General features: G+C 34.3%; 2 protein-coding genes across 7 annotated transcripts; one reads left to right on the forward strand and one right to left on the reverse strand.

Moving 5' to 3' along the window:
* Positions 1–607: 607 nt before the first annotated feature.
* On the forward strand, positions 608–4,109 carry LOC140980901 (protein NRT1/ PTR FAMILY 6.3). The gene is made up of 5 exons (XM_073447009.1): positions 608–875; positions 1,000–1,177; positions 1,301–1,340; positions 1,796–2,358; positions 3,045–4,109. The coding sequence occupies exons 1-5, from the start codon at positions 758–760 to the stop codon at positions 3,907–3,909; spliced, it is 1,764 nt and encodes a 587-aa protein (XP_073303110.1). The 5' UTR covers positions 608–757; the 3' UTR covers positions 3,910–4,109.
* A 1,075-nt stretch (positions 4,110–5,184) lies between these two features.
* On the reverse strand, positions 5,185–13,659 carry LOC140980940 (oxysterol-binding protein-related protein 2A-like). Of its 6 annotated transcripts, none has more exons than XM_073447064.1 (11): positions 12,968–13,659; positions 11,232–11,591; positions 10,608–10,704; positions 9,036–9,442; positions 8,196–8,351; positions 7,845–8,012; positions 7,623–7,763; positions 7,118–7,339; positions 6,305–6,418; positions 5,765–5,952; positions 5,185–5,577 (listed from the first exon to the last, which is right to left on the reverse strand). In XM_073447064.1, the coding sequence occupies exons 1-10, from the start codon at positions 13,346–13,348 to the stop codon at positions 5,776–5,778; spliced, it is 2,223 nt and encodes a 740-aa protein (XP_073303165.1). In that variant the 5' UTR covers positions 13,349–13,659; the 3' UTR covers positions 5,185–5,577; positions 5,765–5,775. The 6 variants fall into 6 exon arrangements, with proteins under 6 accessions (XP_073303165.1, XP_073303164.1, XP_073303168.1 ...); XM_073447063.1 differs by having other exon boundaries at positions 5,187–5,520; positions 12,968–13,658; XM_073447067.1 differs by lacking the exon at positions 12,968–13,659 and adding an exon at positions 12,170–12,460 and having other exon boundaries at positions 5,190–5,520.
* Positions 13,660–17,471: the final 3,812 nt, after the last annotated feature.

Below are 17,471 nucleotides of genomic sequence, written 5' to 3' on the forward strand. Positions count from 1 at the left end.
TAATTAAAAAAGTATGGTTGCTTATTAATTAATGTAATGTGTCGACAACTTAACCACACGCATTTTCTATGAATATTTAATCGTCCCTACTGTCTCTTATCGAAGCAAAGTTTAAAAACAAATTAATGACCTTATCTATAAGTCGTTGCAAACCATGGATGATCGAAAACATCACTCCCAAAACGTAATATACAGCTGGGGTGTCACTATTCTCCATTCTTTCATTTTTAATTTTTTTAATTTTTTTGTGGTCTCTAATGTATATTTGATCCAGAAAAAAATATATATCCGTCACGAGTATGCCACAAATTTTTTTGTCTGATAATTGTCTCTCATTTATGAGCTTAATGTTATCATGTATATCTAAATTAATGGACTATTCTTCAATTAAATATTAAGAATTTTTGGCGAAATTGAATACTTGTATGCGCAAAAATAAAATAAACTCTAAGACCATATTATATTATATAATTAAAAAATAATATATATATATATATTTATATATTTATATATAATCAATCATGTGTAGTCCTTAAATGCCACATCAGATGGAGAGCTACTGCTATAAAAAGACCACGAAGCTCCCCTCGGAGTTCATAATCTCACAGAAAGTTAAAAGCTTACAGTACCCCACTCTTGCTCTCTTTCCTAAACTAAAAGAGCTAGCAACACATTCGTTGTCCCAAAATCTCTGCTTCATATTAACAAACTGCATTTCACGGGACAAAAGAATAATAAATAAACTGAGACCTGATAAATGGCGCTCCCACAGACCCAACGAGAGGTTGAAACTCTCACCGATGCCTGGGATTACAAGGGCCGTCCAGCCGTCAGATCCAAGTCCGGCGGCTGGACCAGCGCCGCCATGATTCTAGGTCATTTATTAAGTTCCTTTTTTGTTTGGAAAGTCGCAACTTATGTTTTGGTATTAATGTCATAACAGCATATATATTTCCGAAGAGCTAGCCATTTGATGAAAGTTGATTTTTTTGTGAGCAGGAGTTGAGGCGGTTGAGAGATTTACTACGCTGGGAATAGCGGTGAATTTGGTGACATATCTGACAGGAACCATGCACTTGGGCAATGCGGCCGCTGCCAACAATGTCACTAATTTTCTTGGCACTTCTTTTATGCTGTGTTTGCTTGGAGGATTCATAGCAGATACTTTTCTGGGGAGGTGAATTTCTTTTAACTTTTTTAACATTTTTGTGCTCTAGAAATGACATATTATGGCGGTAGCTACAATATTAAATATATTTGTCGACATTCCATAAGATTCCATTTCTTTGCTTGTTTGCAGGTACTTCACCATCGCTATTTTCGCCATCGTTCAAGCAACGGTAACTACACGGCGACTTACTTGTATATTCCAAGAATATAGTTTCTTGTTTCCGAAAAAAATATATACATAATTTGTGTGAAAATAATACACGTATAATTTCTTGATTTGTCAGCCTAATTAAATTATTTACCTTTTTCAAGCTAGCCCTCTATCTTTGTGAAAGTTTTCCTATTAACTAACGGATACCACAACACCATCACTTCCATGAAAATTTGGTGAACTTTCATATCACGTGACGAGGAAAATAGAAAGAGCTGAGGATAAAATTTTCCTTTGAATCATTCATCTTATTAATTATATATAATTACTTCCTTGAATCTTGGATTGTGAAGAGGAAAATTGAAAGAGAGAATTAGAATCATAGACTGTAGGCAATCAAGACTAATTCAACAATAAAATATATTGGTTGAAAATAGAATAATTGATTAATATTTATACTTTCTTGATGATCAGGGTGTCACAATCCTGACAATCTCAACCATGATCCCCAGTCTCCGGCCACCAAAATGCACCGCCGGCAGCCCATCATGCATCCCGGCGAGCAGCAAGCAGATCTCATCCCTCTACCTGGCCCTATACCTGACGGCTCTCGGCACCGGAGGCCTCAAATCCAGTGTCTCGGGCTTAGGGTCCGATCAATTCGATGATTCGGACGAGAAGGAGAGACAACAAATGACCAAATTCTTCAGCTGGTTTTTCTTCTTCATAATGGTCGGGGCACTGGCAGCAGTTACAGTATTTGTTTACATTCAAGATAATCTTGGAAGAGATTGGGGATATGGGCTTTGTGCCTGCACAATCATCGTGGGGTGGATGGTGTTCCTGTCGGGCACGAAACGGTATCGTATCAAGAAACTTGTGGGCAGCCCGTTGACACAGATCGCATCGGTTTTTGTGGCGGCCTGGCGGAAGAGACACCTGGAACTTCCGTCAGACCCTTCGCTTTTGTACAGTTTTGAAGATGAAGGGTACAGTAGCAAGAAGAAGCAACAGTTACCGCACAGCAAGGAGTTCCGGTGAGTTTGCCCATACAACTTTTTTTTTTAACCGTATTAACTGCCAACCCCATTTTTGGTTATTATTTTATCAATTCTTTGTTTTCTCTTTTAGGAATATTCTAAAATCTAAACATCAGGGACACAATATAAAAATTTTGTTAAAATCTAATATTCCCATTTTCAGCATAATTATTTAAATGGGCGATAGAAAAAATAATTATAATTTTATATATTCTAGCACAATGAAATTACATTTGAAATTTTAAACACTAAAATATTATCAGAAGAAAGCAACTTTTAACACCCACAACATTTTTTTAATATAATTTTAAAAACTATAATCATGATATATATTCATCTTCAAATATTAGAAATTATAACTAAGCATATCCTTAATTTTTGAAAAAATAATAATAATAACAATATCTAATTTTTTAGAAATAGATCAACCAAAATGTAACGCATCTCTTTAGACAAAATTTTCTACTAATTGTCTCTATGGCTTGGCATAACTAGCCCAGTTGATGTTGTTGTGGGTCTTTAATTAGCTATTAATCATTAGAAAAGAAATGGTAAAGTATTCTTGTGTAGGAGTGGTGCATTATTGGGGAAATGAAATGAAATTATACGCGAACGATTGGATTTATATCAGTGCATGGTTGTTCTACTATATATACTTATGAGCGATTTTTTTGGGTTTGTAGTTTTCTGGACAAGGCAGCAATCAAGGAGCCCGAAATTGGAGTCAAAATGGCAAACAAATGGTACCTTAAGACATTAACCGACGTGGAAGAAGTAAAACTAGTGATTAGGATGCTGCCGACTTGGGCCACGACAATAATGTTTTGGACTGTATACGCCCAAATGACCACATTTTCGGTTCAACAAGCAACCACCATGGACCGCCACATCGGCAAATCGTTCCAGATCCCGGCCGCGTCCCTCACGGTTTTCTTCGTCGGTAGCATCCTCTTGACCGTGCCTATCTACGATCGGCTCATGGTCCCTATATGCAGGCGGGTTCTAAAGAATCCACATGGTCTCACTCCTCTACAAAAAATTTTTGTAGGGCTAGTCTTGTCAATAGTTGGCATGGTAGCTGCAGCATTCACAGAAATCAATAGACTAAAAGTAGCCCGATCACACGGCCTTACGCACAACCCCGAGGCCGTTATACCGCTAACGGTCTTTTGTTTGGTACCACAGTTCCTCTTGGTAGGTGCCGGTGAGGCGTTCACGTATATCGGACAACTCGATTTCTTCCTTAGGGAATGTCCGAAAGGAATGAAGACAATGAGCACGGGTTTGTTTCTAAGTACGATATCGCTAGGGTTCTTCTTGAGCTCCATCTTGGTGACGATGGTTCATCAAGCAACGGGTCCGAGTAAACCGTGGTTAGCGGATAATCTCAATGAAGGGAAGCTTTACAACTTCTATTGGTTGTTGGGGATTTTAAGTATTTTGAATATGTGTGTGTTTTTGGCTTGTTCAAGACAGTATGTGTACAAGGAGAAGAGGCTCGCCGATGAGGGCATTGAATTGGAGGAGGCTGGACCTATTTGCCACTAAATGCTATTTTATTGCATTTTTAGCTTCACTTTTGTATAAAAAATGTTTTAACCTATGAGTGGGAAGAGTCGAGGCATCGATCGATAATGACTCATTTCTCCTCTTACTTTTTGTTTTCTTGTTTGTTATGTTTACCTCTTTAATTAGGTGTAACAAAGTAAGCTGCTATAATAAAAAGAATTATGGATATGTGTGGTTGCCACTTGCATAAAAATATTGAATAATATTGTCCAAGAAATTTTATGTTCGTATTCAGAATTTTTTTTAAATATTTATTTTAATAAAATTTTGTTTGTTTTTTTTTGGAATGATAAAATTTGTATTTAGATTCAGTTTCTTGCTTGCTAATCTACGTAAAATGATTTCTTTTTTTAAAATATGAAACTGCTATATATTCTTATTTTAATTGAGCTTGGGGTTGTTCCAATTAGAATCTAACATGATTTTTTTTATGTTCGTGGTGTGATGGTTATAACTTAGAAACGAAGCATTTAAAAAATTATTTATGAGATTGTAACATATTATAGTATTCATCATAATACGTTTTTTCATAAATTATGAGAATTAAATTAAAAGGAAAGAATTACGTTGAAATTGATGGCAAATGGGTGGAAGTATTAATTTTGTTTTTTTTTTCTTTTTTTCTGTTTTTATCTTAAGAAACGAGTAAATTGGGTTTTTTAATGATCTGAAAACTTGCAGTTGCTACCCATAAATTCATACTAAGTAAATTCCTATATTAATGATGCAACAACTTGCCCTTAACAAGATAAATCACATTAGACAAGCTATGTATAACTAAAGACGACAATTTTCTCCACAGATTTGGGGACCCGCAATAGTTCGGGTTCAGGGATTTTTTTAAATCCCAGAAATAATTCGAGACGAGTATGAAGATATTATCCCTAACCCGTCATGATGATAATGATAATAATAATAATAATAATAATAATTATTATTATTATTATTATCGTTAATAATAATATATGATAGTAATTTTTTATTCGGAAAATGTTCGTACTCTTCCTCGTTTTGTCCAATTAATATTTTTGAAACGGAGACGTGGATTTGATCCCTGAACCCAAAAAAACGAGAATCGGGTGGGTATATGAAGGTAAGGATAGAATTCGGGGACGGAAATGACAAATCCGTCCCTGCCCCGTCCCATTATCAACCTTTTGTGTGACAAACTCCTCAGACTGACATAGAAGTCTGCAAAAGACCACGTTTGTCAGACATCAACCAGGTAAACCACGGTATTTAAATCTTCGATTGAATGAAATGTTGTATCAATGGGCTGAGCTGCGACATATCATTTGACTTCCACAAAACATCTATCACCAAACTAAAAGATGATTGCTATACAATTTTTCCACTTATTCAGAGCACTGCTCCAAAATAATATCTTACAACAAATGCTCGATTTGCAACTAGTAAGCTGCAAACTAGAATATATTTTTAAGAGAGACAAAAAGCACATCGAGCGAGGAACAAAAATTAGCGCCGCAGAGGAATATCCGGCGATTTGAAATTCTGAAATTGAAGAACTGATGCTGAAATCAATAAAGCTTTAGTTTGTCAAATCTTGGCAACCATGGCATCGTCATTCTCCTAAAAGAGAATATTTTCATTAGCATTCAAGCCGTACATCCTAATTGGGTCTGGTCCCTTTGTCAAAATTACACAACATTTTAGAGGTTAAACAATTTTAAGATAGAGTTTGTGTTCCTGAGATTATTTCTATATTGGTGCTCCAAAGTACTTTTTTACAAAGGTTGATTGAGAATATATAAAGAATTTCAAGTAAAAAGTTAAAATCACATATTTTCAGAGGTTGTCAACACTCTATGAGTACCTTTCAAGGAATCATGAACCTTCAAACGAATTAAGGAGGCTTTCGTTAACTTCACCAAAAATGTTGGGGCATTCGTCCCACTTTCCTAGCTCTCGGGCTTCCCAGTATCCTCCCACGTATCGGAAGGTGCCTGCACTGTCTCTTTGGAACCATCTCGGCTTCCAACCGTGTTCTTGCAACTTCCTCGACTGCAGATAAGATGTATTAATGCATATAAATAATCTTCTATACCATTGCCAAATGAAAGGGAGGGTGCAGATAAGGTTTTACTTGTGCTTTTTTAGTTTCTCTGGGCGGGAAGTGTGTGATTCGACCACCAAGAAATCAAAGAAAAGACAAGATGATCATTTTAGAACAAATACATTTATGTGAAGTGTCCATGGATCGTGTGATCTTTAAACGTACGCTAATTTACAGAAGTCTAGCAGAACAAAAGCATCCTTACTCTAAGAAGATAAGAAGTTATTACATGTGTGAGTTTGCGGTCATGATGTTTAAAGATACAATAAAATTTGGTCGAGAAAATGGAATTACACATACCATTCTTTGTCTCATCTCCAATCGGAGCTTCTCAGAATTTGCTTTGTCGTATTCGCCATTCTCAAGATGTCGCTGGTCCGGTCTCAGTCTCGAATCTGTTGGTGGAAGCTTCTCCTTCATCCATGATTCAAACAGATAAAATCATATAGAACTATGAAATTATATTTGATGTACCAGACACGTAAAATGCACATAAGTGGAAAAAATTATATATTGACATATTCAAGCAATTCTCAATAAAATCCAAGTATATTATAACCACTTGATTTAAAATTCACATGAATTAAATATTCAAATATTCATCAATGTTTAATCAAATAACCAAAAAACACAATCCACTCATACAGGTGACACTTTTACATAATTTAACAAAAGCGTAAAACAATTAATAAAAATTTTAGCCATAAATTATGATCAGGTTCACCAAACTGAAGAATTTCATCCATAATTATAAAAGCAGAAATTATAAACTTTAGCAATAAACAAGTAAATTAATTAGTTTTTAACTTATACTGTATCAGCACCACCACCCTGAGCTTTTGTCATATCATGTAGGTTGGGCGCGGTCAAAACTTGATAATACAAACCCAGGGCATATTGTACATTAACAAGAACCACAAAGGGGAAGAACGCCCAGACCCCTGCCATGCCTAGCCCTTGTCTTAATTAATGGCGTGCCTATGCGATGCCAGTGCTCCTGGAATGACCCAGGCGCACTGACCAGTGTGTATTGACCTTGAGCATACCTTTGACTACTCCGCCTAACCGAAGATAAACAGAAAGACAATAAACTAACTAGTAGGTCATCTATACCTTGAGACCCGCCGTCAATTCGTTCAGTGTGATTGCAAACGAAGTAAGGTTGTAACGTGTCGTGTTCAGAGGTCGGTCATTCTTTTTCCACAACAAAGATGACTCCGACCAATCTTTTGAGTTCCCTGTTCCATCTCCATTGTTAAAGTAGAGGCTTTCATCCCACTTTCCAAATAAGCGGGCAACCTTTCTCCCCATTGCATCTTCAACAAATCCATGAACCTATCAAGATGTCATCGTTCGTTTAGTTAAAAAAATCTTCGAAGTTCAAATAAAAACTTATTTCGCATGGAGAAGCTTTTTTAAAATAACACTTTAAAAAAAATATATTAAATAACACTTTATAATCTCAATAGAATGTGGGATTTTCACTTCATAAACCGGACTTAAAAAGGAAAAATGTGAGGCTCAATTTCAGCAAACAGAACGTACTTTCTCGCAAGTATCAATTTGTTGACGTCAAAGAATAAGGTGAACCAAAATTGCATGAAGGAACTGAACTTACCTGGTGAGGATTTCGTTCAAGAAAAGATAGCTCCTTGAACTTGAGTTTGCACGAGTATTGGCGATTACCTTGTATATTCATGGTCCCATGGTGATCACAGTATATATTACCTAGGATTAGATTACATATGCTTGTAGTCACCTGAGAAGAAGTAATAAGAAAATTTAGCTGTGTTAATACAATCAACCCTGAAATGCTGCTGAATAATAAAGGATTATGTACCTTGCTCCACTGGAAGACTTCCCCATCATCAAACTCCAAAGTAAGAGTTCCGAGGGGATCAAGTTGAATCGATCTTCCCCAAAATTTAGATTTAAGGTTAGTGTCCCCCCAGAATTTCCAGCCTCTACCTTCACAGTGACAAGCAATGAGAGTGGGGTGGTGACTCACCTATTTCAAGAAATTCAAGTTAAAAGTATAATCATTAATCCTATAGCAGTGGAAAAAATAACTAGAAAACAGGTGCACAGGTTGATATGCTTGCACATGACAATTGGTTAATTGGGTAAGAAAAGTTTAGCTCATCTCATAAAGGGTCCATTAAAATGTTTGTATTATTCTTTGCACAATCACCTTCTCAGAGAAGAATCGAACTCCTTTGTCCGGATAATCGGCTTCATAAGTTTCACCAAGTAAAGGGTTGAAGGGTTTAGAGAGGCGGCCTTCTGATGAAGCATATCCAGAAACAGCAAAAGCAGCAACATTCAAAGTTCTCAACAGACTGTTACCCTGGTGTAACATCGTATTTGATGAATACATGCATGAAGCTTTAATATACCACATTCTAATTATTAAAAGACCCAGATTAGTCCATTATACGATCAATGGAACATAATGTCTATAGGAGAATGTTTCTTGCCACACCAAAATTTGTAGTTGGTAACAACATAATTCAAGTCTTTTAACCTGTAAAGTAATCGAGTATCACATTTTCATCATTGAGTCATACAGGCAGTTTCACGAAAACAGTAGTGGTGATCATTATTCCCCAGAAATGCTCATAATCTCTTCATGTTAACGATTATCAGAGTTCCAAAAAAACCAGAATCATCTAAGAGGCAATATATTTAGAATATTTATTTGATAAAACTGATTGATCACACTCATCTCCTGAGTTACAAGGTTTGGTGGGAAAAATCAACCCACACTAGTCATATTTAGGAATATTGCTTATTTTATAAATGACTTCAAAATTAGAGAATCCAAAAGAGAAATTGAAAAGCTACAAGTGGACTATAGCAGTGTTTTCACAATTTATATCCAGTGATTGAATCAAAATGATTACTAGAATTGAAGTGCTTGATTTATAACTAAACTGCAATGCAAAAGATGTGATAAAGAACGAAAGGTTGCTACCATTATCATCAGAAAGAAGAAAAACCAAGCATGATTTGTAAACTAAATAGACCTTACCGCTCTACCATGTTCATATGCTTGATCCAAAAGATGAGAATATTCTAGGTCTTCAAAGCACTTTTGCAAAGATGATATTGGCTCGTTAAAGAACACAGGGAGACAAACACGTGCCAAATCCTTTCCAATGTTGTCCTTGATCATAGACCATAAGCTGACGGCTTTCTCCTTCTCAATTGGATCGGGTAGCTTCTTTCTTCTTTCCACGTATGGGTATCTACAATTTACTATTTTATCAACCTTTTCAGCAGAGTCAGTAGGATTTTCAGATGTCACAAAACCATCCATGCAATCTATTGGTTCAGAAAAAAACTCATTTGTGTCAAAGAAACGAGTTTCATCCTCATCTGATACTTCGTCAAGATCTTGCTTTTCAATATCATCAGATGATTCTGTGGTGCTCCATTCTGTTATCAAACCAAGATGTTAGGATAAAAGAATATTCATCAGGATCTTTAAAAGGAAAATAATTAATTTTTTGTTGCTTCAAGAATAAGAAATATTTAGCCATACGCTACATATTCACAAACATTGACATTTAATCCTGTGATCCAATTTAACAACAAAAACGTAAATAATTATAGATTCCTTACAAATGGCTATTCATTTTGACAAAGTTTCCAACAATTTTCAGGCCTTGTAAGTCACTCGAAAATAATTTTCTCTTTTATACAAATAGTATGAGCTTTAACACCTGCTACTACACCAAAAGATTCAATTAATAATGTGCAATCCGAATATATGTAACCCATCTAGCAGCACAAGCACCACATTTTAATTCTTGTACTACATGAATAGCCATACTATGCAACAGTAGCAATAGTTCCAATTCGAGCAATTATACTAACTTGCAAAGCAAGAGAATAAAATAAGTAATTTTGGCACCGATACCGAATGTTGGCCTGAATATCTGTTATACCAAAAAATAGAGCTAGTGATTACATAGCAAACTTTAATTTTTTTTAATTCGTATACTTGACCAGGCACCATGTTTCGATGGCTGGCTACACTGGAAAATACACGAGGCATAAGCATCGATTGTTGGAAGCAACAATGTATGTACAAATAGATAAATAGAATCTATACATAAGGATATAGAAATAGATCACTAACAAAGATAATCTAAAACTCCTAAACAAGTGTTTCACCAACACAAAGGAACTCATCAAACCAAAGATACACCACGTTAGGAAGAATAAGACAAGAATAAGAGAAAAATTTTATGGGAAAATAGTTTTTTTAGTTCACAAACTCGTTCAATTTTAGGTTAGTTTGTTTTTGGTACACGAACTTTTTTAAGCTATTTTGGTCCAATTGTTGATATGGCGACGGAAAATGCTGACGTAACATCGAAAATTACTTGTCAAAAGTCACGTCAGCAATTGAACCAAAATAGCCGAAAATTAAATGACAGTGCACCAAAACCAAAATATGAAAACTTAACGGAACAAAATTCAAAATTAAATACGCGAGAAAATGTCATAAAGCTTAAACGAAAAATTAGCAAATTTGTGTGTCAAGGATTATCATTGATACTTAAGGTCCAGGGCAGGAATAAGGATAAAGAAATACCAATATATTTTCCTCCGGCTACATTAGTATATTCATGCTTCATTGATTGGTATTCTCCATCATTCAGTCCAGAGGCTTCAGCTTCAATATTTGCTGCCTGGAAAAGCAAAATGAAATTCTCATGTTTTCCTATTCAAAGACATGATGCCAAAGAGCTAGACTGGATTTGGAGAACTTTTATTGGCATTCCCCAATAAAGGATAATCTGCCAAAATAAATACATGCTCGTGAAATTCATAATAACGGCAAACCAATCATACCAAGTCTGACAACCGAGTCTTCATCAGAAGGTAAACGTTGGAAAATGGATAATAAGAAACAACTTCAGTGGTATTAAGAATTGATTCATGAACTGATTCCCTCTAATGATGCAGAAAATCCAATACAAAGAAACGAGAAATATCAACTCAGAAAAAATGTAAAAATGATGCACTGGGAATTCTATTATTTCATAGCAGTAGGGGGAACAATTGACCATCTACATTAACTTCTTAATCAGATGTAAAATACAAACTACAATCGTGATTAGATAATACCCTCAAGCAAAAAGCGCCAATTGGAAGCAGTATATAGAACAAGTCAGAAAATTTCTCTCTTAACTAAGTTAGCCTTGACGACTCGTACCTCCAATTGTCTCAACGTGTCAAGTAAATTGCAACGTTCCTTGAAAAGAGCTTGAAACTGTCCTTGTACGCCCGAAAATTCCGAGAGCATTATCTGCTCACAGTCTTCAACAAGCCCCTCATCAATCCCCTCTTCGAGCAATCGATCCTTCAGCCTTTCGGTTGATATTGTCAAAGATCTAGTTAAAAGAGGGATGCTTTCGTTCTGCTGTCTCAACGAAAAAAGGCTTCTTGTAGAAATCAAAGCCTGTATCCACGCCACTCTCTCTTTTTTAGAATTGGTCCTTAAATGAAGCGTCTTCGTTGCGGTAAACACATAAAACCTCCTGTCGTCAGATTTACTCTCGCGGAAAGATGAAATCTGGAAACACAAAAATCCGTAACGTTTTATGTCAGTGCACAGCAATATGCATTTCCCAAGCATAAACCTATAAACACCGCAGAAAACTAAGTCAGACAGACATTAACAGATAGAAGAAGCAGTAATCTTTATCGGCTACCAATAAAGGGTGTGCCTGAGTTGGCTGGGTCAAACATGGAACCGGATAGAACTCAATTGGTACATGTGAATCTTAAATGTACTTCACCATTTACCTTTTGAACTTCACAGGAGTGTAATCCAAGAAAGTGTTATTCCCACCAAAATGAAGACTTTAATATAAAAACCAAAAAACTGGGAATAGGATAGGTTATGGTGCATCAAATCGCTTACACAAATATGCGAATCAAATGACAAATTTACTAATTTCAATCACTGTGTACATTAATACGAGTCGCCGCAGCTATAAACACAATTCCAAAAGGTGACACCATATAAAACCATCTTAACAAGATTAAAACATTACCTTTCAAGGAAAAAACCCATATATCCTCAGATGCAAACAGAATATTTCTTTGAACAGACAATGAAAAGTTTCAGAATAATCGACAGTAGTTTACTTTGTTCTCGGACTTGACGAAGTATAAAACCACGGGAAGCTAGAATATTCTCTTAACGTTTTTAAAGGCATTCCCCTTCCCTAATTTCTTCTAAGTAGTCCATTCATAGAGTCGAGAAAAGAAAAAATCAAATCCAACGCTATTTTGACCAAACTTAAAAAAGAGATGCCATTCGTGACCGCTGTAAAAGTATTTTAATTCCCGAAGAGGCTTGTACCCTGTGCCCATATGACTGAAAATAGAATAAAGATTATAACTTTAGACGAAAAAATCATAAAAATTTGACATCAATTCTTGAAACAGAAATTTAGCAAAACGATGGTAGAAATAGAAAGAAAAAGAGACCTCAAAATATTTGATGTGACCATACGAAGAGAACTTAGCTAGGCTACACATTTTTGGCCTATAATATAATTCCACCTGCTGATGTGACCCACTCTCGATTAAAAACCAGTTTTCTTAAAAATAAATAATATACAAGCATTTCAAGAAAATCTTAAAAACCATGTTAATAGAAAGTAAATATATTAGGTAAAAAAAGGATTCCAGTATCAGAGCCATTTTGGAATAGTTAATTTACCAACAAATTTGACGGCCTATATTAGTAAAAATTCATTTTGAAGTACATTCAAAAGAGACAAGCCCCCACTTTAGTTCCGTTCTTCTTCCCTACCCTCGATGCACATTCAATTTCTTGTCAATCATATCATCAGTTTAGCTATTTAGAAAATATTTACATTTTGATGACTAGATTCGTGTTCTTGTTTACTTTTCAACAATTTACCACCATTTACTGACCTTTAACTGTACAATGCCGACGCTTCTGCTGTGTTTCCTGCCACTCCTACGGCAGGTGGAGGGGGAGCCAATGAGAACGACGTCTCTTCCCGGAGGCACATCGGGGCGGCGAGATTTTGAGTAAGAGAGGACGCCGTTACTTCTCAAGGTGAACCATCGGGATCGCCAGCCCATGCCGTAGTTGGTCCACTTGTTGAGTATCCCGGCCACGTTAGTACTGGTGCTAACATCAGATAGGCCGGCATTGATGTCAGATCCACTGCCGTAGAAATCTAACGCAGACCTGGTCCTTAAGAGGGTCGGCTCCGGCGACGCGTCCCCTGTCATCGGATTACTCTCCAACGTTATGCAACATAAAGGGTGCATTTCCTTTACCCGCATTTTCGACCTTGATTATCGATAATAACAAGAAAAAAAATAACGCTCACATCTAACAACAGTACCGATTATTGGAATTAACGTTAAATTATTGGATCCGACAAAAAACGTTTAACTCAACTCCCGAAGCTGACGAATCAAAGCAAACTCGCTTAACACACACACACATACTGCATACATTTTTATGGAAAGATGAACATAGATGGGTGCCAAATTCTGATATTAAGGGATTCCAAAAAGGAATAGAGAAGAGAGAAAGAAAATGGAAAAACCCAAAAAAATGATACAAAAACGAGTCTTGCAATGCTGAATTTGAAAATATAAGATGGAGTTAATTAGCAGATATAAAAATACTATTGGGATTATTTATAATGCTTGTGTACTGCGGTTTGCAGAAATGTAATCATATATTGCATACACATCATATATATATATATATATATATGAAACCTAGCGTGTGCAGTGTGTGCCGTGTTAATGATTCTGGTTAATTATTTTACTTTCTTGAATACAGTATGAAAAAGGTGGCGACAGACTGAAGTATTTTTTTAATTGGCTTGCACGTATGGGGAGACTTAAGAGGTCGATGTGTATGCAATTATTAGGAACTGGGGACTTGAATGAGGCAAACTGTTGACCGAGGTGTTCCTGAATTGATGCTACTCTATGAATTAAATCCATGATTGACTCTTCCACTTCACTAACTACATTCCACAGGATCAGCACAAAAAAAAAAACCATTCATTTACACAATCAATATTAATAAGATCCTTCCTAGAGGGCAAATGGTGTCTAAAATATATTTGCTGATGCAGATTAGAGCGCAGTTAGAGATGGTTCTCCTAATGGACTGTGGTAATCCAAGAATGTTCCACCAGTTTAAAAACAAAATATCGAAATGTTCTTGGGGAAATTGAAGATCTTGTCTCGGGAAGTTTGTGGGATTTCACTACGGTTTTCCTTTGTTTACCTCAATCGATGGAATCTTGCTTTCTAGAGATAGCAGTGCTTAAGGTATGGAGTTTGTGTGGGTTCGACCATGTTGTATCCGGGCATATCCTTCTGTTACCACTCGTGTTTTTTTCTGAATGGGAATAGTGTTTATAGGCAAGATGCCCGTGGATTTTTTGGACAAAAGCTGCATTAATGTTGGGTATGCAGGATTTTGGTTCGAGCATTTTCCTTTTAAATCCTCTAACTTCCATTGGGTATTTGTCCTAATTGCGAGTGAGGTTAATAGGAAAGCTTGCACATATTCTTTCACAAAGTGATGAATGTTAGTAAAAGAATAGTACTCGTCCGAAACGAGGATACTATATTAGCTCTGTTTGAGTTTTCAAGATTATGTCTAAACATGTGCAAATTGCAATAGAGGACAACAATATTTCTGTATCTTTTCTCNTAAAGAAGTCTTATTAACCATCAAGCCATTTGTTGCAAAACTTTATTACTTCTCATTATTATCATTGTCAACTTAACCTTTATTATATCAATGTGAGATTAAATTATCAACTATATAACTTATCCAACAAATAAAGACATATAATCACATTCCTTTGCTCTATTGAATAATTAATATTATTGTGATGACATTAAGACATGTAACATTATTGAAATTAATATATATAGTTAACACATTATATCTATTTTTTATTTTCAAATATTTAATATTAGGGGAATCTTAAACCGTACCAAAAGAGGTCGAGGCAAAATCTGTTGCTTCAGGTTTGAGACAGCAAAATTTCTAAGCACGTGTGGCACGAATATCCCACTTCCCATGCTTCGTACTTGCAAGGAGTTTAATAAGTCGTAATGAGTGGCTAGGATGGAGTTGGAGATGAATCTATACAAGAGTGTATTTGTAAATATCAGGGACGGTAGGCTGACATAACGTGAATCTCAATCCATATCCATGCATCATTATTATTAATGGAACGTAAGTTGGTTTAGTATGAGCTGTATCTTATATCCATGTGTGACGGTATATGGAATATTTTATGATGATGGCGCATGAGTATGAGTTATGGTTCATGCTGGACCAACACACGGCTCATGATCAATAGTAGTAAATGGATATGAATAAGGGTTAAGGCTCACATTGGGTTAGCCTAGCTACGACCCATTGGCCATTGTCGTTAAAGTATTAATCAAAGTCTTGTAGTAAATATTTTTTTAAGTGGAAGAAGTGTTGATGTAGGAGTTGTTAATATCCAAACATTCATAAACAAATTAAGTTGAGTTTGGTTTAGAAACCAAGACACTAAAAATAATTACTCATAAAAACCGATTATATATTTAGTAAAATGATTTGAAAATTATACAAGTTGAATGATTAGAAACATTTTTTATTGAAAAATTTTATCAATATTTGATATTTGAAAAATATATAAATTAATTCAACAAATATATTATTGTTCATCTAAAAGTAGATGTTCTGAAACATCCCACTTTTAAAATCTTCAAAGCATGAGATTGTAGACTATTCTTCATAACATAGTTTGGAGATATATATATATATATATAATATATATATTCCAAAAAAATATGTTAAAGTAATTAAAATTTGAAATAAAATTAGTTAATTCAATCAAAGATAATGATAATAATATTGTAAATTTTGACAATTTGTGTTAATTAGCTTATGTAACTAATTTGGAAAAAAAATATTTTTTAAATTTTAAAAAAATATTAAAATTTTTCTTATATTTTTTTTATCATATTGTTTTCTTTTGTTATTTGTCATATTCTCTCAATAATGCATATATTTTATTATAATATTCAATTATTATAATTTTTTTGACAATCAATGATATGCAATTTTTTATTTACAATGTTGTTTAATTTATTATTCTCTTTCATGTAAATTGACAACAATTTTTACTGGGTGCTTTTACTTTCCTAGTCACTTTTAATTTAGTAGACACTTATACTTGATAACATATAAACTACACATTATTATTAGGGGTGAGCAAAATTTCGGTTAAATCGAATTAACCGACCGAATCGAGTCAATTCGGAAATCCGATTCGGTAATTTAGGAAATTCGGTTTTCAAATTAAAAAAATTCGGTTATATCGGTTAATTCGGTTCAGTTACTGTTTTCAAATTTTTAAAATCGGGTAACCGAATTAACTGATAAAATAAATACTATTATTTAATAAAATTTTTATTATTTATCAATTTTAATATATTTTAAATTTTTTAATTTTAAAATCAGCCCTAATTCTAAAGAAAAATTTGTGATGTATGTGATTTTATTTTTTATGCATTTGTGTACACTGTAGTGTTCAAAAAAATTACATATATAATTAAAGTTAAATGATAATTTTTTTAAAAAACTAATCGGCTAATTCGGTCACCAACCGAATTAACCGATTTTAATTCAGTTCGATTTTCATCGGTTATGAAAATTAATTCGGTCGGTTCGGTTATTGCTAAATATTTCGGTTCGATCCGATTATGACTAATTCGGTTCGGTCGGTAACAGAACCGACCGAATGCTCACCCCTAATTATTATAACAATCTATCATCACATAAAAAAATGCTGATGGATTGATTTAAAAAATATTGATTAAATGTTGTCATTTATTTGCAATTTATAATAATAATATTTTTGACAATAGATCAACTGACTCTTAAACACTTATTTTAATATTTCATATTAACTCATAAGTATAATTAGCACAATCATATTGGTATTACCTCCAGAAAAATAATATATTTAATTTTTTTAATTGTTTAAATATCTTAACGGGAACATTTGTGTATCCTAATTATCTTGAGAAAAATTCATTGCATTTATAAAGTTTGAACGGTAAATATAACTTTATAGTATACATTTAATTTGGAAACTGAATTCATTGTATAACAAAGACTTCTTCAATTTCTATTTTTTTGTGTAACCCAAAAGAGTTAATATTTTTTCTCTTTTATCTTCTCCAACTCACTATAAAAAGTTATAAAAAAAATATTTATATCTAGAAAAATATTTTTATTTATTGTTTTTCTTGTCTATATATTTTGTTATATATGAACACATATCCTACTTCATTGTCTTAATTACCATACATCTTTACTATATAATTTGTATACATTGAAGATGAATAAGTTCATTTTATAGTTTTT

This window comes from Primulina huaijiensis, chromosome 7, assembly GCF_012295235.1.
Source record: "Primulina huaijiensis isolate GDHJ02 chromosome 7, ASM1229523v2, whole genome shotgun sequence".
In the NCBI taxonomy this organism is placed as follows: Eukaryota; Viridiplantae; Streptophyta; class Magnoliopsida; order Lamiales; family Gesneriaceae; genus Primulina; species Primulina huaijiensis.